This window comes from Pongo pygmaeus, chromosome 4 (genome assembly GCF_028885625.2).
Source record: "Pongo pygmaeus isolate AG05252 chromosome 4, NHGRI_mPonPyg2-v2.0_pri, whole genome shotgun sequence".
Classification (NCBI taxonomy): domain Eukaryota; kingdom Metazoa; phylum Chordata; class Mammalia; order Primates; family Hominidae; genus Pongo; species Pongo pygmaeus.
The window spans coordinates 131,507,400-131,531,436 of record NC_072377.2 but is presented as its reverse complement, the minus strand read 5'-3'; the positions used below and the strand labels follow the sequence as shown (position 1 = coordinate 131,531,436).

General features: G+C 38.8%; 1 protein-coding gene across 3 annotated transcripts; it reads left to right on the top strand.

Moving 5' to 3' along the window:
- Positions 1–869: 869 nt before the first annotated feature.
- On the top strand, positions 870–23,071 carry C4H5orf63 (chromosome 4 C5orf63 homolog). Of its 3 annotated transcripts, XM_054487999.2 has the most exons (6): positions 870–961; positions 2,702–2,803; positions 15,360–15,480; positions 21,709–21,765; positions 22,431–22,486; positions 22,891–23,050. In XM_054487999.2, the coding sequence occupies exons 3-6, from the start codon at positions 15,367–15,369 to the stop codon at positions 22,976–22,978; spliced, it is 315 nt and encodes a 104-aa protein (XP_054343974.1). In that variant the 5' UTR covers positions 870–961; positions 2,702–2,803; positions 15,360–15,366; the 3' UTR covers positions 22,979–23,050. The 3 variants fall into 3 exon arrangements, with proteins under 3 accessions (XP_054343974.1, XP_054343973.1, XP_054343972.1); XM_054487998.2 differs by having other exon boundaries at positions 905–961; positions 22,443–23,071; XM_054487997.2 differs by having other exon boundaries at positions 905–961; positions 22,431–23,071.
- The last annotated feature ends 966 nt before the right edge of the window (positions 23,072–24,037 follow it).

Here is a 24,037-nt window from a genome sequence, read left to right as displayed (position 1 = left end):
GGAATGCTCAGTAGCTTCCTCACCTCCCTGCTTGTTCTACTCTTGCCTATCCTAAACCCTTCTCATCTACTTCCCAAAGCTAAGGGATCCTTTCAGAAGAGAAAAGCAATCAGTTCAATCCCCTTCCCACATAAAACAGAAATGCCCTCCAGCTACCCTTAGCACAAACCTGAAAGGCCCTGCATGGCCAGACTCTCTCTCGCTTACCTTCTCTAGCCTGTTTCCACCTCTCTCCCCCATTCCCTCTAAGTCTCAGCCATACTCGTCAGTCTTCCGCGTACAACCCATACTGCACACCCTCCACCAGACCCTTCCCCCAGCCTGCAGAGCTCTGTCCCCAACCCACGCCCTTCAGATCCCAGCCCCAAAGCTACCTCTTCAACGAGATCCCACTCAGATCTTTTCTCATATTCCTTCCCTGCAAAGCACTTAGCTGAATAAACGCATGACCTATTTAATAAGGGATAATTTCCTAATATCTGCTTTCCCACACGATTTTCAGTTTGCGGGAGGGTACGGCTGCCAGTTTTGCTCATCGCATTCCCCATAACCTAGTTCAGCTAAGACCTAGTGGAGGAGGCAGTAAATATTAAATTAACGAAAGAATGGATGCATGCAGAGGGATTAAAATGGCTCGGACTCCGCAGCCTGAAAAAGTTGGCTCCCGCACCTGAGGCTTGTTATTAAATGGTTCCCAAACATGCGGGGTCACTTTTCCGTGTTTTGTTTTTTAGTTTGGCTTTGGTTTGTGTGTCTTCACGAGTTCAGGCGCGGCCACCCTTGAGAGCGTAGACGGAACACCACCTGACATAAAGAGAGCCCAGCCGGCAGTGCTGCCGGCGTGGGGCGGAAGTGCGGGGCGTGGGGCGGAAGTGCGGGGCGCGGGGCCTGCGCCTGGCGGGTACGGGCGGAAGTGCCCGGCGCAGGGCGGAAGCAGAGACGTTGGCGGTGTGAGGCTCAGGTGGGTGCCCTTAGCCCAGCGCCGAGGGTGAGCGCTCGCGGCTCTCGGGCTCTGAGCTGACGCGCAGGCTGGCGGGGGTTCGCTGTGCCGCGTGCTGCCAATTTGGATCGTCGTTATACGGAATTTAATTAAACCGGGAGCCATAAATCCATGAACCACCGCGGGGGAGATTATAAACGCGTGTGTGTGTGTCTGTGATAGCGCTGTGGGAAGTAAATAAATGACGGGCGGGAAAAGGAAGTTTTTTTTTTAAGAGAAAGCAGAAAACATCTCAACTTCATACTCCTCCGGTGTTTCACAGATGCCCCGTCCCGGGTTTAATTGAATTCTATGAAGTGGTAGTGTAATCACACTTGGGAGCCCGCTGAGCTGACTGCATTTTTAAGTAAATATTTTTGAGCAGCCATGTTGACCTTTAATTGGGGTGAAAAGGTTGAAAGGTGCAGCAGGGAACATTGTGAGTGCCGAGGCTCTCTGGATCAGCTGTCTGGATCTCCTCTCAGCCTTATTGGGCAAAAGCAGCCCTCTGGGTACTGAACAATGAGAGAATAAATCAGAGACTGTACATTCTCAACAAATATTCACTTCTGACAAATAGCAGCTCATACAGTTTTTTAATAAGTCCAAGGGTAGAAAAGTCCCCACTAAAATGTCATTGTGAGTTAGGCTTGTGACTGTTTCTAAGGCTGTCTTTCACAAGGAGTGTTTTGCTTGGGTGATCTTTATTCTTGTTTATTAATAAATAGTGTATATGTGGTACTTTATATTTTAGTGCCCTTAAAAAAAAATCCATAGTATGGCCTTAGCTTGACCCCAAGATTCTCAATTCCTCAAGGACAGAGATGGTGTCTAAGATCTGTTATATCCCAGTACTTTCTAGCGTATTTCCCAGAATTAGTATACATTGCCTTGTTTAAGCAGCCACTAGAGCTATGCCTTGGTGCACAATGCTGAACAAGTTGAGGTGCCTATTAGAGGCCACAGTCTTCTCATTTGGTCATATTCTGAGGACTAGCTTATAAAAATGCATGTGAAGCTCTCTACCAATATTTGGAGCTGTATACATTGAGGTGCATTATAGGTAAGTAGAAAGATTTAAAACACTGGGAAAAAAGATACACCCTGGATATATTGGATAATTATGATAATACTGGGGCAAAGCAGAACTAATCATGGTTCTGTGTGAAATATTGTAGCCCAATAACCTGGGTCTGCTCTGCTGAGGAATTGCCTGGAACCAGAAAGACCCTATTGTGAAAATTAAGATTGGTGGGGCTGGTGCTTTAAACAGGCAGGATCTTCAGATTGTCTTTCTTCCCTGCTGCTGTGGCAGCAGTAGCCACATGCCAAGGAAAGATCAATATTTTTTTGTCTCCTTCATCAGAGGAATATGTGGCTGTGTGGTTTTATTTAGATGGAGTGTTGGCAGGTAAGTAATAGAAATGAGGATTTTTCCAACTTGGGAATTGATTGGATTGTGTTTCTATTTTGTTCCAGATGCCTGGCTCTAAAGTACTCAGAGGCACTGTGAGAAATCCCTTTAAAATAGGTTATTTTTTATTATTAAAGTTTTTTTATTTCATAGCTTGTATATACTCTAGCTGGCTGATGTATTCAGTTACTCTAATACTTGGGCTTGGGGTTTCAAACATAGCAGGACCTTGAGGTGATCTGGTACAAGTAGCGAGGTGTTTTTATGTTCCTTATTTAAATCTAATTTTTGCTACTGCTTTATTCAAGGACTATGCATCACAGGAAGCCAAAAGCCAGCTGGAATAGTTCCTGAATACAGTTTTAATCTTGTTTGCAATTATTTCGAAGGGGAGAAGTCATCTGGATCAGGTATGTGTAGCTACACAGCAGGGACTAGGTGAGCTTCCTCTATCCTTCCCCTAGTATTGCGTAACAAATTTTAGGGACAAAATCATTTGGGGAAGAATATGCAAATGAAAAGTTTTGGCTAAGTTTATCATAGATATGATTCCACATCCCTAACTTCCCATCCCAGTACAGCCACAGAGAACAGGAAACATGAAAATGTTACTCTCTTTTTATTCCAATCCTTACCAAAGTTAAAGTTTCTAGAGGTGGAGGCAAACTGAAAGTACCTACCTACTATTTTTAGAAAGTATCCATCTCCAAGGATTTCAAACCATTTCACCAGTAATATCTAGTAACAGCCTTTTTACTGTTATAGCCTTCATCACTGTGGTATTGTGTATTTGTTTGTGAGTCTTTCTCCTGCTCAAGGTGTGAGTTCCTTTAGGGCAGTGACAGTATCTTAATCACTTTTATATTTCTAATACATGGCACAGCACCTGGCACATTGCAAATGCTCAGTACAAGCTATAGAAATGAAAAGATAGTGTCCCTGAAGGGAGGTTGGATCTATAAAAAGTATAAAACATTGAGAATGTAACAAGATAGTGAAAAGAATATAAAGCAGTCACCTCCTTTCAGGTTGTTACTAGAGACAGATGTAATGCTTTAATAAACAGCTTGGAGCAGGGAAGAGTGTATTTGGGAATCCATTAGATGCTCCTCAAATGCCTTCCAAGGAGATCTGGCCTGGTCAGTTGTGGGTCCTTTGTTGTTTAGAATATGCAAGCTAAAAGCTTCCACCAGTCCTGTCTCCACACTCTCTCCAGGCCTGCCATGCAACGCCTCACCCAAACACCTGTTTAGCAAATATTTGAAGAGTATCTGTTTGAAAGTGTGCCAAATTATTAGCTTACGTAGGGCACCAGTATCTTGGTTTGGTCTTGCCTTAAGGATGGAGGACCTCTGTAGAGTCACTGTCTTAAGTCTGGTCACTATTTTAAGTGTAGGTTGCCCAAATAATATTGAAGGAAATCCACACTTGTCTTTTCTATTTTACTAACAACATTTCAAAGGAGTTCAAAGTTGACAGCTTTTTGTGTTGTAATAGGACAGTGGTGGTATATGAGGCTGCCTTCTGTTGCCAGTGGGATTGCAGCAGAAATCACATTGTTACAACTGGAAACAAATTAATTTCCTCTCATTGTTCCAGTGCTTTTTCATGTTAATCATGAAATAATGGGGAAATGATTTTTAGTCAGGAGGGAAGGACATGACGTTGAATTATTTGATTTTTTTAAAACTCTTTGTTTCTTAAAACACATAGTCCTTCCATCCAGTGAAGAAAAATGATTCTATTATTTAATAGAAAACTCAGTAAATTCAGCCATTTCTTCAGGTTCAAAAATGAAATGAATGTGAATCTTTTTAGATTTAGAGAACAGAGCCTAATTCTTATGGTAAAAGAATTCTACTGTCTGAAACTGAGACTTTCCTCATTCTCTCCATCCTTAAATTAAGCCTTATACAAAATGAAGCATCTGTTAATTGGTATACTCTGAGGATTAATATGAAAAGTGTTTTGCGATTTTTTGGGAAGAAAGAGGGTTGAACTTGGAGATCCCTTCTAGTTCTTAAATTCTGTGTTGATCTCATTATGTATAAAAATATGCCATTGTTCCAGGAGAAAATATAGAGAAATGAACTAAAAAATGTAGTATGAAAGACTGAAGCATTAGTTTCCTTACACATAAAGCAAGGGGAATCTCCAAAGTCACTTCCAGTTCCAAAACATTAAAAAAATTCTATCAATGATAGCTATTAAAAAGCAGAATAGGACTCAAAAGATTGTAGAATCCCATGTAACTGAGGGATGCCACAGCCTAATGTCAAGCAAGAGTGGATGGCTCCCAACATTCAAATTGAACACTGTATTTCTACAGGCCTGGGTCTTACTGTTATCACAAGTCCAGGGAAATGCTGGATTTAGCAACTTAATGTCCAAAGTCACTTGCTACAAAATGGCTAGCAATGAATGAAACATCTTTTAGGTTTTGTGGGGGCACAAAGATAACTTTATCTCTTTGACAGGATAAATTGAAAGTGGGTGGAATTTTAGGGGCAAAGAGAAGACATTGCCTGGGTGGATGGTTTTTGAATTGCAAACAGTTGTTTTTGGAAATGGGATTATGTGCCTTTTAAATAGCAGGGAAACTTGCATTACTAGCTGGGTACAATAAGACTAAGATGTTTAATGAAATTGCCTTCTTTCTAGGTCAGTATTAAGTATAAGAGATATCTTCAAAGGGAATGGGTCATGTTGGTTAAGAAGGATAATGTGGAAAGGAGCCTGCGTAATTCCTTATATACTTTGTTCCCATCCCTTGAACTAGAATGATTTTGCCCTCATCTTAATGCTATCTTTATGGAATGAAGGAATTTTCAAATTGGTTTTTAAACTCTATTAAGGCCTCATGTATGATATAACCCAACCACATTATTCAGGTTTTCTTGGCTTTCAGGAACAGCTTTGCAGCCATTATGTCATAATTGAACCGAGCATTGTTGCACACTCTGAATTTGGAATATGCTGCTCTGGCTCCAGGCCAGTTGCTGAGTCAGTATCTTTGGAGTTGAGGATGGAGGGGAGGGGTGTAGTGTGTGCAAACCCCATTGTGTTAACAGGAATTAGTCCAGAATTCCCTTTGGACTCTTGGGAACTAGAGGGGGTATATGGTGAGCGTACATTACTGTTCTTGATTAGCATCATTATTTTATTTTCTTAGCTGAGTGTTTGGAAACTCTTCCCTGACATTGTTATGTGCACCAACCCCATTACTGAGTAGACTCCTTCAAAGCAATGATCCGGAAAGTGTGACTGCTAAGATCTAAATATTCTAAAACAAAATCTTGCTTATACTGAAGACTCCTCTCCCCTTCCACTTTACATTTGTCAGCTTGCCACAGCTGAGGCAAAGACAGCAGTGCTTCTGGATGGGAAAGAGAATGCCAGAATGAAGAGGATCTTTCATTTAAAATCATCTTTAAAATGTGTTTAATAGTAAGAAAGAGAAATTCATTATTTTTTCTTTGTAGGAAGAGTTCCATCTTGGATGCTTAGACAGTTGCAAGATGAGTGCCCTAGTGTCACCTTCCCCATTTTCCAGCTTGGTTCCTTTTGACACCAACACTTCCCAGTTATGATTGAGAGTGAGAAAAGAGAGTGTGCAGTGAACAAGTACCTTTACACTTCTGCCTGGATCTATAAGTGAATTTGAGTCCTCTTTAAGGGGCTATTTTAGGCTCCTACAGGTAAAAACTACTTTGGATTTTTTATTCAAGGCCTTATTTAGTCATAGACTATTCCCATGCCATTTGTTTAGCGTGTGATTTCCCCTTCTCTGATCAGGAGAATGCTTGAGGCCCAAAGCCCCAGGCACAGTTCCTTTAGGTTTCTAAAATGAGAGAATGGGACAAGTGGTAGCATTTCCATTTAATTGTGGATGAAACTGAGGCTTTAGGAGATGAGGATTTGCTTCTCTCTTTGGGTTTTATGTTTATGAAATCCTCACCTAAAAATGCACTCAGGGAATTCAAACATGCTTAATTTCAACAGAAACTCTATATGAAGTATAACTTCAAAACTCAAAATGAAGAACTATACCATTTATGCTTAATTCCCCTGACTGATTAGTTAGTAGGAGCTGTGTTGGTTTAAATTTATTTTGACCTCTCTAGACAATTTTCTCAGAACCACTTGGAACAAGTTTTGTCTTTAAAGATTATCAATAAAATTACAATTACCTAGGCGTCTTCTTTTTTGACATACATGAATTGAGGATATCCTTGGTAAAATAATAATAGTACTGAATTTTTCCCTGTTTGAGAAATAAAAACAAATATTGGGAAAAACCAATTGGAAGGGAACTGGCCTTTGCTTAAAACCCATCAAGGGGAAACCTTGATTTCTCAAAATCTAAATTTCAGTACCTTCATAATTTTGTGAAGGCTGAGTAAGTTTAAGCCAATACCTGGTGCCAAGGTATTTGCTAGTCAGTCTTACCTAGGCTTAGTGACATCCTTAGGTGCAGATAAATATGTTGAATATTTAAACAGTCATATCTTAGAAATTCCTGTTTAAATAATATTTATGAGAAAACTTTCAGTTATTTCTATTTGAAATTTTTTTCAGTTTTGCAATTCCCTATTTCTGAGACTGCTGTTAATAGAGATTTAAATGTTTCATTTGAGGCCAGTAAAAGCACATTTCAGTCAATAGAATCATTATTATTAATAGTGATCTCTTACTTTTAGTATTATTTAGTAATCAGTACTTAAGCTTTACTTTTCTATTCTGCTTTATAACTTACACAGAGATTTTTACCTTCATCATCTCTTTTTAAGATATCCAGTTAACTTTTGCCTTCACTCTTCCCACGCTCCCCACTCGATCCTCACCAGAAAGATCTCCTTTTAGTTAAGATGTTAAATTGGGTAAGAACCACTTAAGGTAGTTCATTTTGGGAGTAGGCATTAGTTGAAAGATTTCATTCCTTTGAAGCAACATTAGATGCATCTCTTCTGATTTGTGGTAGATTGTTTCACTGTCCCTGTTCTAGTCAAGCCCTCATCAGTCTCCTTGACAATGGACAATTCTCTCATTCTGGAAACACTTTCTCATTGACTTCTGTGATGACACACTTTTCAAGTTTTCCTCCTACTTCACCAGCTGTTCTGTCTGCCTCCTTTGCTGGTTCCTCTTGATCCAACCTCTAAATGTTGGATTGCTTCAGAGATCTATCCTGGGCCCTCTTTTTTTTTCTGTACAATTTTAGATGATTTCACCTAGTTTCATAGCTGTAAATATAATCCTTAAACTGATGGAGACTTTATCTTTAGACCCGGATTTTTTTCCTGAGCATCAAACCTGTGTATGTCATTCTCTATGTGAGTTCTAACATGTCCCTAACCGAGCTCTTGGTCCGACATATTCTTCAATCTGTTTTTGCCTCAGTTTTCCTTATTTTAGTAACAGGTACTGCCACCCACCTAGAGGCTCAGGACCAAAACTGAGATTGACCTTACTGCCCTCTTTTCTTTAATTCCTCTTGTCCAATTCATTGGCAAGTCCTGTTGGCTCTGTTGCTGTTCTAGTCCATACCATCCCGTCTCATCCAAACTACTGCAGTAGCCTTCTACCTGCGTCCCTGCTCCACTCTTGCCCCCCAGCAATCTGTTCTTCGCACAGCAGCTAAAGTTTCCTTTTAAAAATGTATATGAGATCATGTCATTTCCCTCCTGTAAATCTAATTGTACTTAGAATAAAATCTCAATTCTTTAACATAACCCACAAGGCCTACGTGATCTGATCCCTGCTTACTGTGGGTTAACCTCGTCTCCTGATTGTATCCCCTTTTCCTTGGTGTACTCTGCTTAAGCTGTACAATCTTTTCTGTTTCTTTCAATAAATCATTTGTTCTCACTTACAGGCTTTTGCATTTACTGTTTCCTCTCCAGTGCAAACAACACCTGCTCAGAGAATACCTTAATTAAAGAACCTGCCTCAGTCAGCATCACATCACTCGGCTATTATCTCTCCCCTGTACGTATCACCATCTCAAGTGGCCTGACATTAAAGAGTCTCTTCACTAGCACATGGACCCCATGAAAGCAACGTACCTTACTTTCTTGTTCATCACCATACCCCAGCACCTATAATAGTATCTGATACATGAAAAATATTAGATAATTGTTGAATAAATAAGTGCATCCAGCACCTAGATTTTCATAACTGACTTCTCTTTCCCACCTCCATTCTCCTTTTCTCGACAGTCTTTTCTGCCTGCTGCTGCCAGATTAATCTTTCAAAACACTGATTTTATCACATCACTCATTCAGAACCCTTCAGTGGTTCCCAAGGCATACACAACACATCACACATTGCTTATCCACCATTAAAATCCTCCACAGGCTTATCCTAGTCCACCTTCCAAAGCTTATTTTCCACTATTATTCAGCAGAAGTCTCTTTACCCCGTTCAAGGTTTCCCCCATCAGATAGCCATGGCATTCCTACCTCCATTACCTTCATATCTAACCCTGAATTTGGAAAGCTTTCCCTTTTTTCTACATATCCAAATCCTCAATGAAATGATTTAAGATATTTCTCTTGTGAAGCCACCTCCAATTTTAGCCTATACTACTCTTCTTTCCCATTGTCTTATAACATTTGAATTATATGGCCCTGTTACAGTATTTCCAGTATTTCTAATTTACCTGCTCATATACATGTCTTAACTTCTGACCAGATTTTTCATGGGTTGGGATCAACTCATTCATTTTTAACCCATCTTTCCATCACCACTGTGGAACTGAGTGAATGATATCATTGGTTCACTAATCACTATGAAGCCTGACATAAAACTTTATTGTTTTAGTAAGAAGTCAACACCTTTCTCCTGAATCTATATAACTGAAATACATCTTGTTATTCTTGTTACTTGTATCAGACATGTGGAGTTGATTACTCCATCTGAGAGCTTTATTTAGAGGTGAAAAAATGAGCTAAACAGCAGGCAGGATACAAAAAAAAATTAATGGCTTAATGTTACTGAGAACTAGAAGGGTAAGGGGATGTGCATCTACTAAGTGAAGGATATGTAAATGCTGTATACCTTCAGTGAAATTGTCATCTTAGGCAAGGCCCACACTTCAAATAGCTAAAGAATGTTTTCACTGAGCAGTGTGTTGAATACAAATTAATGTAGCACCCATTGAGTCCAAACAGTGGAATAGAGACATCCAGCTACTTAGAAATTGTCATGGTAATAATTTGAAGGGAAATAAAGAGTTTTTGTCCCAGGCACTCATGTGACCAGTCCTTTCTGGAGACTGATTCTTTGCTGGCTTCTCTCATGCCCTATGTGGTAAACCTGTTGACACTGAAATCTGGAAGTAGAAGCTGCATAGAGGGAGTGGTATGAGGAGCTGCGTCTCAGTCCCCAGGGCTGGGCCATAATATAGGCCTATTCATAGTTTAATGTATTGTGTGGAAGCAAATCTGCAGTCCAAAGTGTGTAGTCAGAATGAAGCTGAGCATGACACCATGTATAGCCGGGCCCACAGGTGGGTGGTTAGCTCAGGATCTTTGTTGGAACATTTTGTTTGAGTTGGCTCTACCTCCTTAACACTTCCCCCTGGATGCTAAGGCTGAGACACTAGAAAAGCACCTCTGATCTCACCTATGCCAGTGAGTTAGAGCTGCACTCCAGGTTGGGCCTTCTACTCCCCCACTCCCTGTTTCTGTTCCAAAGCCTCATTTTCCCTCTGTGTAGCCCCTTGGAATAGACACATCAAAGTATTTACTCAATTTTCAGTTTTGGTTTTGTCCCTATATGGCACCTCTTCTTGTCACTCTTGGCTCCACAAGAGTCATTTTCTCTCTTGCCCTTGAACCCAAGATCCCAGGCTAGGTTCCCACTTGTTTGGGAGAGTGGGAGGTTTGGACACCGATGACTGACCAAAAGCACAGAGGCACGCTGGGGAGGCATCAATTGTCCCTGTTTCGCTGGATTGGTAGAGCCCAGTGACCCAGATGTGTCCCCTAAGAGCAACCTCACCTCATTACATAAACTTCCAGTAATCTAAAATAATGGTTTTGTTCCCAAAAGAGGTGTGTGTGTGTTTGTGTGTACATGTTTCTAGTCATTTGGGTAAAAATAGGAATGTTACACTTAGATAGTAATAAATGTGAAATAGAGCACTTAACTTCTCACATGGCACAAATGACTGAACAGAAGCCCTGAGTCTTCTTTAGAGAACATAGGTTCAGTGAGAGCTACAGTAATAGTATTTAGTTAATGTCAGCTCAGCATTAAATTTACATTATATTCTTGTGAACAAGCTCCAACATTATCTGTTAAATAACCAAGGCAGTACCTGGGCTGATGTAGACTTTTTGATTTTGCACATGAACTAACACTGCAGCTTGCTGATGAGAGATCACATGAGCTTGAAAATTTGGTGTGCTAAAGGATTCTTTGTATGAATAAAAATTCTGGTCGGTGAAGGTCAGTTTCTCTACTCAAGCGAGAATAATGTTGTTTCCCTTCTAATCAGACACACACAGTGTTTGAAGAATCCAGGAGCTCCATACAAATGATGTGCAGCCATAGCCTGGGCAGTTCCTCATGTAAGAAATGAATAATCTTTAATAAAGACTCAAACGACCCTGACTTCTTTCTGTACTATAATCAGTTGCCTTAATGGTGTGCCCTTTAGTGCCTTGCAGGGAAAATACTATAAAGTTATTTTTCTTATGTTGCTTCAAGGAGGGCTGAATTGGTCCAGTCAGTCCTCCTCCCATGTTGTATTTGACTCTGCCATAAAGACCACTGAAATCAGCCTCAGTTTTATTGAAAGGCCAGCATTCCCTTTCTCTTTCAGGGTGATCTGTGCCTCTGAGGGGCACTGGACTTGAAACAGCAGGAGTCACCATCTTTATTGTTAGGCTGTGGAATTTGTTTTAAGCACATTCTAAATCCAGTCTTATGTCTTTTGCTTTTTTTTTTAGTCTGTGACAAAGGTGACCCAATTGTTCTTCTTTGATATTGTGAACACAGCTCTTTTTGCTCATATCATAGAGGCATATAACAAAATATGAAGGATAAAATCGTGTCTGTGTGTGTAGTAAGGATGCATATTTCATGACTAAATTCAATGACATAATCAAAAAAGTGTTGTCCTCTCACAGTCATGAGCTAACAGGCAGAGACCACGTTTCAGGATATTTTTTATAGTGCTGAGATACTGTTCAAAAATAATAGAACTAATGAAAATGTCACATTGACAGAGTAGGCCATATTAAGATTTTACTTCAAGAAGGCATGATTTGGTGAATGTGACATTGACAGCAATGGTGTTAGGGTTTACAGAGTTAGTAAAATGTTCTAAGAAGAATATTATAGAGTTCCCATTGAAGTGTATCATTTTTCATTTTATTTTTTCCTTTCTAGGATTAAGTAAATGTTAGAAACTAAGGAATTTTAGCGTACTATCTGCCTAGAAGAGGTATAGGGAGCTTTTTCTTTCTATCAGACTCTAATATAATTTAATAATACAGTGCTTCCAAAGAAATAAGTTAATTTAACAATACGATAAAATGCATATACCTTAGAGTATTTGAAGAATATGCAGGTAGTGAAATTGCATAATATGGATGCGTTTCTCAGTAAATAGATGTGCCATGTTTAAGCAATTTAAAATGTGTAAAAACGTAGAAATGGAGAATAACAGTGGAAAAGAAAACTAGTTACAAACAGAATGGTTGTAGCATCACTGAAGACTTTACTTAGCTCTGTAGATTGGTTGAACAAATCCTCCAGCAAATCTGGAATGAATAGCAACTCTGCTTACTATGACAGGTTTTATTTGTCTTGGGTGCAACCAAGACCACATGCTGTGTTTTGTCATGTTGGAAAAACTGAAGCAGATTTCCGTTGTGAATTTGAAGTTTTTAAAAAAGCCTTAATACTTCAGTCTCAACTCAGCCAGGTAAAAGCAATGTTTTCCTTTTCTTATCAACCAGGCATCAATAAATCTTAAATCCCTTCACCAAAAGCATGTAGCTGCAGTTCACCGCCCTGGTCGTAGTCAGATCACCACCACAGATGGCCTAAGCCTAATCCTTCTCATTTCCAGGGACCTTTAATAAAACTAATTTTTCTTTAATCAAGTTAATTCTTCTGCCTTTAATAAAGCTAATTTTTAATTTTCTTTCTCTTAGAAGGGTATGTCACCATTAGCATAGAGACTTTCCAAATCCCATGATGTATAAGTTTCTACCTAGAGTAAACATGGCTAACAATTCTGTACCTCCTCCCCATTTTTATAGCCTGTGTAGACAAAGCTGTGTTTAGAAGGTATGTCTCTAACTACATTTACCTATTGGAAAATTGTTCATTCTGCTGAATCTATGAAAATATGTATATACCAGTGATTAACACTTCGTTGAGAGTAGCACAGAATGTTATGAAATTGTTTAGATCTACTTTTTACCTTGGAACAACTGGATAGCAGATCCCTGCAAAATTCTCATCATATTCCTTTTTTATGCATTTATCAGGATCATTTAGTTGGCAGAGAGATCCAAGTAGAAGTGGAAGAGTAAGGGCTGAAGAATAAGGGAATAATCATTGTTTTCATGGATCAGTATCCAGTCTTTTTGTTCTGTGGTCTTTATTCTAGCATGATATGGGTTGGTGGTTTTCTCTAAAGTTGTATCATTCTGTTTGAAATGAGTTCAAGGCTAATCTCACACTGAGGAGCCTGGTCTCCAGTGAAGATTAGCATTTAATTAATATAGTAATGCTCTGTGAAGCAGAGGAGGGCACGATTTGAGGTGGTGGTGAAGGAGTTAGAACCAGCTGCAGTACCCCAACCCAAATTTTGTGGGTACCCTGAGGAGCACTGATCTTTAGTTATTATATAGAAGAGGCCCAAATAGTGACTGCTGTACATACTGAGTATCTAATCAGGGGTAGAGGTGAGATTAAAGGAGGTGAGAAAAGCTCACTTCAATACTTTTAACATCCAAATAAATATTTGAGTGCCTATTATGTGCCAGGTTAATTGTGGGTACTTGGAGATACAGGGTTGAACAAGTACCTATTCTTATAGAACTTGCATTGTAGTGGAGGGGACATAAATAATTTTAGATAGTAAAGGGCAAAAGAAAACTACAGCAAGATGTGAGGGTGGGGAGTGTTGGGCTGACTAACATTGGTAAGTTAGTCACTAAGACCTCCAAGGAGATTACATGAGGCCCAGGCCAAGTGAGGAGAAGCTACTTCAGAGCTTTTCATGCAGAAGTAAAGCAAGTGCAAAACGAGGAAGAAATGATATTGGGTATACAAGGAACAGAAAGAGAAACTTTGCAGTTGCAACTTGCCAAGGCAAGGGAGGGGAAAGTGATAGATGAAGTTGCAGAGATACAGTAAAGCAAAGTTTAAAAATGATGATCTCAGGAATTAGTTCATCCTGGAAATACTGATAAATGACAAAGCCAATAGTGCACATGTGTTTTTAAAGTGAAATTATAATATTTACAGTTTTAAGGAGAAAGCTGGAGACTCAGTAGAAAAACTAGGAATAAACAGAATGATTGTAGCATCACAGAGGACTTATGTCTTATGTTGAGCAAAGTAGCAGGATGAGGAAGCTTCAAAGCCTAGTGTTTGAGATGCTGCGCTCACCAAGCTGTTCTTACTGGAATACGTCCAGTAGAAACACAAGTACATTTGTGTATGAGGTTTCCAAAAGTTTTGATAATCTCCTTTTGAAACACTTCTTAAGGAGTTGAGTAGATTTTTTTTTCTGACAAGGTAATTCAGCCTGATTCTCTTCTATAGTTCCTGTAAGTAAGCTTTGTGGTTTTTGTTCTTGTTTTTGTTTTTTTTGAGATAAGTTTTGCTCTTGTTGCCCAGGCTGGAGTACAGTGGTGCGATCTCGGCTCACTGCAACCTCCACCTCCCAGGTTCAAGCAATCCTCCTGTGTCAGCCTCCTGAGTAGCTGGGATTACAGGCTCCTGCCACCATGCCCAGCTAATTTGTATTTTTAGTAGAGACAGGGTTTCTCCATGTTGGTCAGGCTGGTCTCAAACTCCCGACCTCAGGTGATGCCTCGGCCTCCCAAAGTGCTGGGATTACAGGTGTGAGCCACCACACCCGGCCAGCTTTGTGTTTTCTTATGTCTCACAGTGGAGAAGCGTAGGTCTCATAAGGGATAGTCTGAACCTTTACCTGGGGACTTATGCTGCTTACCCATTGTTTCTTTTTCTTTTTCTTTTTTTTTTTTGAGATAAGATCTCATGTCCATCGCCCAGACTGGAGTGCAGTGGTGCGATCATGGCTCACTGCAGCCCCAACTTCCCAGGCTCAGGTGATTGTCCCACCTCAGCCTCCTGAGTAGCTGGGACTACAGGTGTATACCACCACACCCAGCTAATTTTTTGTATTTTCAGTAGAGATGGGGTTTTGCCATGTTGCCCAGGCTGGTCTTGAACTCCTGGGCTCAAGTCATCTGCCCATTTTGGCCTCCCAAAGTGCCGGGATTACAGGTATGAACCATGGCACCTGGCCCTCATTGTTTTCTTTACCATGGTAGTGGCTAGGTGTTGTTGAATGCTTGCCAGTATAATAAGCTATCCATGAGAATAAAAGCCATCTCAGGAAACCTCCACATTTTAGGGGATCATCAAGATGCTGGCAAAATCTGCAGATGAAATTTTATATTCAAATTAACAAACCTATGCAGTTTACTTACAGAAACCAAGTGATTAGGCACACAGGTAATTCATAACAAGGGATTTTTTTCTATTCTAAATTCTCTTTTGTTTGGAATACAATGAATGTTGAGGCATCAGAGAGACTTGCCAAATTTCTAGGTCTTTCCAACACTCCTGGACTTGAAGAAACAATTCTGAAGCCCGCAAATTCCATCATAAGCTTGCAAATTACTGTTCATATTGTAAGGAACAAAGTCTAGGGCATATAAGTTTACTGCTTTATTTTTCTTTTGGCAGAATTGAGATGCTCTGGTTTCAAGGAAATAGCATGCAACTTGCCAGATCCTCCTTTGGACTCTTCTTGAGAAATTGCTCTGCCTCTAAGACAACTCTGCCTGTGCTGACCTTATTTACAAAGGTACAAAGTGAAGAAGTAAAATTGTTGGGTGAAGAAAGTTGTACACTTAAGAAAAGGGGACAAAGTTGAAAGGAAAGGCAATGGAATAAACTTTCTTCAGGCCTGCTCTTCAATTTTTCTATTAGCACAACAGCAGCAACTCAGTTTTCTACCCAGATACCTTATTATCTCCCATTAGCAAAGGGTAAATTGATGTATTTAATGGTCATCTGGCCCCTACATTGAAAAAAATGAAGTATAGGTTATAATATGGTATTTAAAAATGTATCATTTAGAAATACAATCAATTATTTTTATTTGTGGTAATTATGTTCTATAAAGTCACCTTGAACACTCAATTAGTGAATATTGCTCCTAGGGGAAATACACAGTTAGGTTCCTATGAGTCTCTGGTCATAGTATTTTCATCAGCCTACCAAATACAGAACCTTATTTTATGTGTGATTCTGTTTAAAGATACTTTATTTTTACATTTGCACCATGGAATACTATGCGGCCATAAAATAGATGAAATCATGTCTTTGCAGCAACATGGATGCAGTTAGAGGCCATTATCCTGAGCAAATTAACACAGGAACAGAAAATCAAATACTGCATGTTCTCACTTATAAGTGGGAGCTAAACATTGAGTACACATGCACACAAAGAGGGGAATGATAGACACCAGGGCCTACTTGAGGGTGGAGGGTGAGGATCGAAAAACTGCCTATCAGGTGTATGCTTACTACCTGGGTGATGAAATCATTTGTACACCAAACCCCAGTGGCATGCAATTTACCCATGTGACAAACCTGCACATATACCCCCGAACCTAAAATAAAAGTTGAAAAAAAATTTTTTTTAATAAAGATACCTTATTTAGTATGTATATATTGTTGATTCATTAACACTAAACTCACAGCCAATAGCACCTGTGTATAACTCATGCCTAAATGAAGCTTATCAAACACATGTATTTTCTCCATAAGACACATCACAGTCTTCTCGTGCTTAAGAACACTAGTCAGCACTTCAGCACTATGCCTGGGGGCTTATTTAAACAGTGAAATCACCAATAAAAAGCACAAAAATGCAAAAATCCTGGCACTATGCAGACCATGAAAAGGAAACTAGCTTACATTTACAGTATGAGAGCTAAAACAAGAAGGCAGAGCATCAGCTTGTTTGACCTCAGCTTAGAATGAGTGCTTTGGGTAACTGAAATCTCTCACCACTCTATGCACGTGCATGTCTGTGAATACCTGGAAAAGCGCTTCAAGTATTGATTTGGGGGTTGCAAAGAAGTTTTAGCAATTAGGCAAATTCATAAATATGGAATCCATAAATAATGAGGACTGATTGTACTTGTTTTCTTATCCCTAACACTAGTTGTAAGCCATAAAGCTAGTTTTAAAATATTTAACAGCTTTATCTCCCTGAAATTATAATACAGACATTACTGATTTCTTTTTTTTGCTAATAAACATCACTTTGTGTGATTTAACAAAAAAGAAATAAAGTGCAGGTTAATAGAAGTAACTTTGATGAATAATACTGCAATTCAAACAAAAAAGATCTCTTTTTAATAGGTTTTTGAGATTTCAGGCATTTCAGCAATTTGGATATATATGACAGTTATTTAATAACAAAGTTTAATGAGTTTTAAAAATGAATTTATTGATGAAAATATTTAATCTAAACTACTTTTTATATCTGTAAGTATATATTGCACTGTTGGAAATTATGGAACCAAAAATATTTCATCATCTGAGAGTCTGCGATGGGAAACCCATGTGCAAACCACAGAAGTTAAATAATCCCTTAAGGCTGGTGTTGCTCACTCAGCCTAACAGTTCTGCACTGTTCTTCAGTTTGGGCAGCAGCTTATATACCCAAAAACATTTGTTAAAAACAAAATGAAAAAACCACACCAATTTTCCATTCAGCTTAATATTTATACTTAATGCTTATTCTGTACCATTAGGCACACAAGAAGATGGCACTCCCACCTCTGGCAGCTTATAATCCAGTGAATTAAATGCTTAAAAGTACAACATCAGATTGCCATCAGTTATGAAAAATAGAAAGTACTTCCCAGAGTGAGTTAAACAAAAAGATTTTGGAGTTGGTCTGGTTTCAGGAACAGCTTGATTTAGGAACTAAACATGTTAACAATCTCTTCAGCTTTGCATCCTCATAGTTAAATCCCCCTCTAGTTCTTCTCATGTGATATGGTTTGGCTCTGTGTCCCCACCCAAATCTCATCTTATAGCTCCCATAATTCCCACATGTTGTGGGAGACACCTGGTTGGAGATGACTGAATTATGGGGGCGAGTCTTTCCTTTGCTGTTCTTGTGATAGTGAATGGGTCTCACAAGATCTGATGGTTTTGAAAATGGGAGTTTCTCAGCACAAGCTCTCTCTTTGCCTGCTGCCATCCATGTAAGATGTGACTTGCTCCTCCTTGCCTTCCGCCATCATTATGAGGCCTCCCCAGCCATGTGGAACTGTAAGTCCAATAAACCTCTTTCTTTCGTAAATTGCCCAGTCTTGGGTATTTATTTATCAGCCGCATGAAAACAGACTAATACATCATGGATGACTGCAGCCATCCCAAGCCTCAGATCTCACATCTCAGACATCTACAGAAACTCCAGCAAAAGCCTTATGGCTACCCACTGGCTCTGATTGGCCCATTCTTGAGGGATAGGATGTACTGATTGCCTGAGCCTAAGTCAGGTTTCTCACCTTTATTGTTCTGGGATGGAGTCAGCCACATGCTGAGAGTAGTTCCTGTGAAGCAATATTATAGCACGCTTGCTACAAGAAAGGGAAGTGGGTGGTGGACAGCCAACCCAACAAATGTCCACTATGGTTTAGGGACAGAGTAAATAACAAGTGCCATGGAAAATCCTAGAGAAGGATATTTGAATGGTCCATTCCACTGGTATCTTTTTTTGGTTCTTTATCCTTTTAAAATTTGATGAGCCTTTCCTCATAAAAATATATACACATATTTTCAGGTATAATTTGCATAGACTTCTGTGGACCCCAGGTCTAAAAAACAAAGCAAAACAAAAAACCCAATCTAGATTCTTCTAAAGTTCTTAATATAAAAGCAAAATTTTAGCACATGTGGTACTTCTGTAATTTAGCATGTTCTTGGGTTTTTTTGCTTTTAAGATCCTGTGTTGACTTTTTGAAACTTTCTCTGAAAATTTTAGGATGATTATCTTAAAACATTACAAACTATCCATAATCTATGTATTGCTAATGCTAATAATAACATGATAAGCCAATTCTCTGTTCTAGGAAATTAGGGCCAGAAAGATCCTTTAATGGTCTGATTCTTATTTCAAAACAGGCTGTGAGTTAAGCTGGAGGAAAAGCCTCTCTTTTACATAATAGCTTATCTCTTCCTGTCGTGTTAAAAAGAAGGTTTTGTATAAGCATAAGTAATTTGGGATCTGTTTTGAGCTCATCCAAGAGAACCTATAGCAGGTCCCTGTTCAGTCAAGGGCTGAGAAGCCTTTAAAATCTGCCGACGTAGCCTTGTAATATAGTTTGAAGTCAGGTAGCGTGATGTCTCCAGTTTTGTTCTTTTTTGCTTAGGATTGTCTTGGCAATGTGGGCTCTTTTTTGGTTCCATATGAACTTTAACATAGTTTTTCCAATTCTGTGAAGCAAGTCATTGGTAGCTTGATGGGGATGGCACTGAATCTATAAATTACCTTGGGCAGTATGGCCATTTTCATGATATTGATTCTTCTTCCAAGCCTACAGTAACCAAAACAGCATGGTACTGGTACTAAAACAGAGATATAGACAAATGGAACAGAACAGAGCCCTCAGAAATAACACCACACATCTACAACCATCTGATCTTTGACAAACCTGACAAAAACAAGCAATGGGGAAAGGATTTCCTATTTAATAAATGGTGCTGGGAAAACTGGCTAGCCATATGTAGAAAGCTGAAACTGGATCCCTTCCTTACACCTTACACAAAAATTAATTCAAGATGGATTAAAGACTTAAATGTTAGACTTAAAACCATAAAAACCCTAGAAGAAAACCTAAGCAATACCATTCAGGACATAGGCATGGGCAAGGACTTCATGACTAAAACACCAAAAGCAATGGCAACAAAAGCCAAAATAGGCAAACTGGATCTAATTAAACTAAAGAGCTTCTGCACAGCAAAAGAAACTACCATCAGAGTGAACAGGCAACCTACTGAATGGGAGAAAATTTTTGCAATCTACCCATCTGACAAAGGGCTAATATCCAGAATCTACAAAGAACTTAAACAAATTTACAAGAAAAAATCAAACAACCCCATCAAAAAGTGGGCAAAGGATATGAACAGACACTTTTCAAAAGAAGACATTTATGCAGCCAACAGACACATGAAAACATGCTCGTCATCACTGGCCATCAGAGAAATGCAAATCAAAACCACAATGAGATACCATCTCACACCAGTTAGAATGGCGATCATTAAAAAGGCAGGAAATGACAGGTGCTGGAGAGGATATGGAGAAACAGGAACGCTTTTACGCTGTTGGTGGGAGTGTAAACTAGTTCAACCATTGTGGAAAACAGTGTGGCGATTCCTCAAGGATCTAGAACTAGAAATACCATTTGACCCAGTGATCCTATTACTGTGTATATATAAAAATATATACACATATTTTCAGGTATAATTTGCATAGACTTCTGTGGACCCCAGGTCTAAAAAACAAAACAAAACAAAAAACCCAATCTAGATTCTTCTAAAGTTCTTAATATAAAGGCAAAATTTTAGCACATGTGGTACTTCTGTAATTTAGCATGTTCTTGGGTTTTTTTGCTTTTAAGATCCTGTGTTGACTTTTTGAAACCTTCTCTGAAAATTTTAGGATGATTATCTTAAAACATTACAAACTACCCATAATCTAAGTATTGCTAATGCTAATAATAACATGATAAGCCAATTATAAATCAAAGGATTATAAATCATGCTACTATAAAGACACATGCACAGGTATGTTTATTGCGACACTGTTCACAATAGCAAAGACTTGGAACCAACCCAAATGTCCATCAATGATAGACTGGATTAAGAAAATATGGCACATATACACCATGGAATACTATTCAGCCATAAAAAAGGATGAATTCATGTCCTTTGTAGGGACATGGATGAAGCTGGAAACCATCATTTGGAGCAAACTGTGGCATGGACAGAAAACCAAACATGGCATGTTCTCACTCATAGGTGGGAATTGAACAATGAGAACACTTGGACACAGGGCGTGGAACATCACACACCGGGGCCAGTCATGGGGTGCGGGGAGCAGGGACGGATAGCATTAGGAGAAATACCTAATGTAAATGATGAGTTGATGGGTGCAGCAAACCAACATGGCACATGTATACATATGTAACAAAACTGCACGTTGTACACATGTACCCTAGAACTTAAAGTATAATAAAAAAGTATAATATATATAATATATATAATAAAAGTATAATGAAAAAAATAGGAGAAAGTGGGAAAAAAATAAAATAAAATAATAAAATCTGCCGATGATCCATAGTATTCTCAACAGACTTCTCCGCTAGATGGTTTATGAGTGCAAACAATGAACACTAAAAGTTGTTTGCTCTTCAGGTGGAGAATTTGTCCAGGAAACCTATTGTTGACACTTGTAATGAGAAAACAGGCGGTGCAATAATCATCTGAAGTGAATAGAGATTTGTTTTACTTTTTAAAGATGAGGCAATTACTATCTAACTCCATCCTAATGGGTTTCTTCCTGTGGACTGATTAGGAAAAACAGGCTGGCAAGGCTCAGTGCTTTTCAGTCAGAACAGACTTTAAGCCATCCTCGTGGTGTCAGCCAGGCCAACTGTATGAGGCCACAAGGGTGCACCTGACCTAGGAAGGACAAAGTCCTTAGATCAGTGAAAAAGAGAAACATCTATGTGTACGTATTATACATACACATAGATAGATGGCTTGATTTATGGAGAAAAATCAGAACAAAACCAAAAAAATGCAGAGAGCCTGTGAAATATTAGTTATTTATAAGATTCTATGGTAGTGTTTTACTTTGGAAAAACAGTGTAACTAATGTGGTAGAAAACTATTCTTTAAAATAAGTATAATCTGCCTCTTATGGGTTTTTTGTTTTGTTTTGTTTTTGTAAGGGCAAATGCCATTCTTTGGGTTTAATCGCTTGGTTTTTTTTTTCTTCCTGTAGGACTCATGCCCCCTTTGTGATGAAGCCAAGGAAGTACTCAAGCCTTATAAAAACAGGGTAATATAATACAGTGTGGCTTTTATATATATGGAATGCATATTAGATGTGGTATAAAGTATCTGCCTGGATCCTTCCTTTAGGAAAAGAGATTAAATGATTTTTCATTTAAATTTTCCTTCTATTCTTCAGAGAGAGAGTTTAGTGCTTATTACCATAAAACTCATTACACCTAAGTGTTTTCCTCTGAGCAGTACTGGTTTTCTTACTCTGGCTCTTAATGAGTCAAAGTTAACTAGCAGGTGCAGTATTCGTGTTTTCTTTAAACTTTTGCCCCATTCCTTTTATCTTGTTTTGCATTTTGCACTGATGTGTTTTCATGTAACACACCATCACACCTTTCCAGTTCCTATAACCAAAACATTTCTGTCCTGATTCTCAGTCAGCTTCCCAACTGGGACATGTTTTATTTCATTGGAACTGAGTACTGTCCTGATGCTGAATGTAACAAGGGTAACAGAAAAGCAGCAAGATCAGGAAGTAGAGAATATAATGAAACCAGTCAAGTTTTGGAAGTCAGGGACATTAGATCACTGTGGACCTAAAACAAACAAACAACTATAAGGAAAACGGCATTAGAAATGGTCTGGGGATCAGTTTATCACTGCAGTTGTTACATCACCCCATGGTCTAAAATACAGAGCTTTAGTCTGTCTCTGTTTCAGTTCATTTTTCAGGAGGTGAACATCACACTTCCAGAAAACTCTGTCTGGTATGAAAGGTATAAATTTGACATTCCTGTCTTCCACTTGAATGGCCAGTTTCTGATGATGCATCGAGTAAACACCTCAAAACTTGAAAAACAGCTCCGGAAACTTGAGCAGCAAAGTACTGGAGGCTGACTAATGCCCTCATGATTTTCCACCCTCTCTTCCCATAAAGCATCTTCCTAAAGAAATGACCATGGCCTGATACTCATTTTGTCACTTGTACAGAGCCCTAAGGATGTTCTGAATTCAGTGGTGCCAAATAAATGTTGACATTCCCCTTTTGGTTGATGGAAGTATCAGTGTGGGAACTGTTTCCTTAATGGCATTTTATAAAATAAGAGCATATTAGCAAGGAGGGAGATGATGGAGGGAGGGAGAAGTCCATTTGTCTTATTTATCCTTTTTGTATTAATAGAGAGGCACTTCACATTCACTGGGCAGTGCCGTTTATAGGAAGAAGGTTCTGCATTCTTGCTGCTGCCCCAGAGGGCTTAACTTTTTAATGAAAGAATAAATGCTCTTCCACTCAGTAGATAAAGTGAAATGTGAATTGTTAATAACTGTGCATGGTCAATAAAGGGATGTTTTAAGGAATACATCTGCATGAAGCCTATTCAGTGGGATTTAATAATACCTGTTTAAAATTAGAGTTCATTTTTGTTGAGTAGAAGAGAATTATCCTAGCCAAAGAGGCATCATTTGAGAAAAACAAAAGAAAAACTTAAACCCCTAAAATGTATATAAAAATCTCAACATTCTCTCCACGGTCATTGAATTGATTTGTAGTATTTGAGGACTGCCTTTCATAGTTATTCAGTTACCATCAATTGAGTTAATTCAACTTATTTTAAGACAGTAGGTTTTTTAAAATCAGATTTTAATATCTTGGAAAAAAATCACTCCTAAATATGTCATCTAAAGATAAAATACTCTTTGCCATTCTATGTAAAGTGTTAGAAATGTATTTGCATACCCTTATTTATATTTAGTCAGATTAAGCCAGTGTAGAAATGGATTCATTTGAAAACAAAACTGCCTTTCCTCTTAAAATCTTACCACTGCAATTCCATGTATAATGAAATTATTTTTTAAACTATTTGAATGAATTTGGATATTGTGAGTCACTAGATTTTAATTTAATCAGGATGATTCAGTCTTAGTATAGAATATTAGAGCTAGCTGACCTTAGACATTGTCTAGTCCCACTCTCCCATTTTGTATATGAGGGGAAATCTGAAATTCAGAGAATATCAGGGACGTAACCCAAGGTCACACAGCCAGTCAGTTGGCAGGCCAGGTCCCACAGCCCCAGATTTCCAGTACTCTCTGGGCTCATTGCAGGGGGCTCCTGTTATCTCACATACAGCATCCCCAACCATTTTGGATCCAACACAAATCTGGAAGCAACTTAAAAAGCCTTTTAAGCTGAGTACAGTGGTACATGCCTATAGTCCCAGCTACTTGAGAGGCTGAGGCAGAAGAGCCCAGAAGTTTGAGTCCAGCCTGAGCAACATAGTGAGACTGTGTCTCTTAAAAACAAAAAAAAAGAAAAGAAAAAGAAA

Bases quoted from the DNA above. Each gene is read 5' to 3' on its own strand.
- C4H5orf63 (XM_054487997.2), top strand. From the start codon at position 15,367: ATGCTCTGGTTTCAAGGAAATAGCATGCAACTTGCCAGATCCTCCTTT. The intron at 15,481-21,708 runs GTACAAAGTGAA...TTCTTCCTGTAG, and splicing joins TGCTGACCTTATTTACAAAG to GACTCATGCCCCCTTTGTGA. The intron at 21,766-22,430 runs GTAATATAATAC...TCTCTGTTTCAG, and splicing joins TCAAGCCTTATAAAAACAGG to TTCATTTTTCAGGAGGTGAA.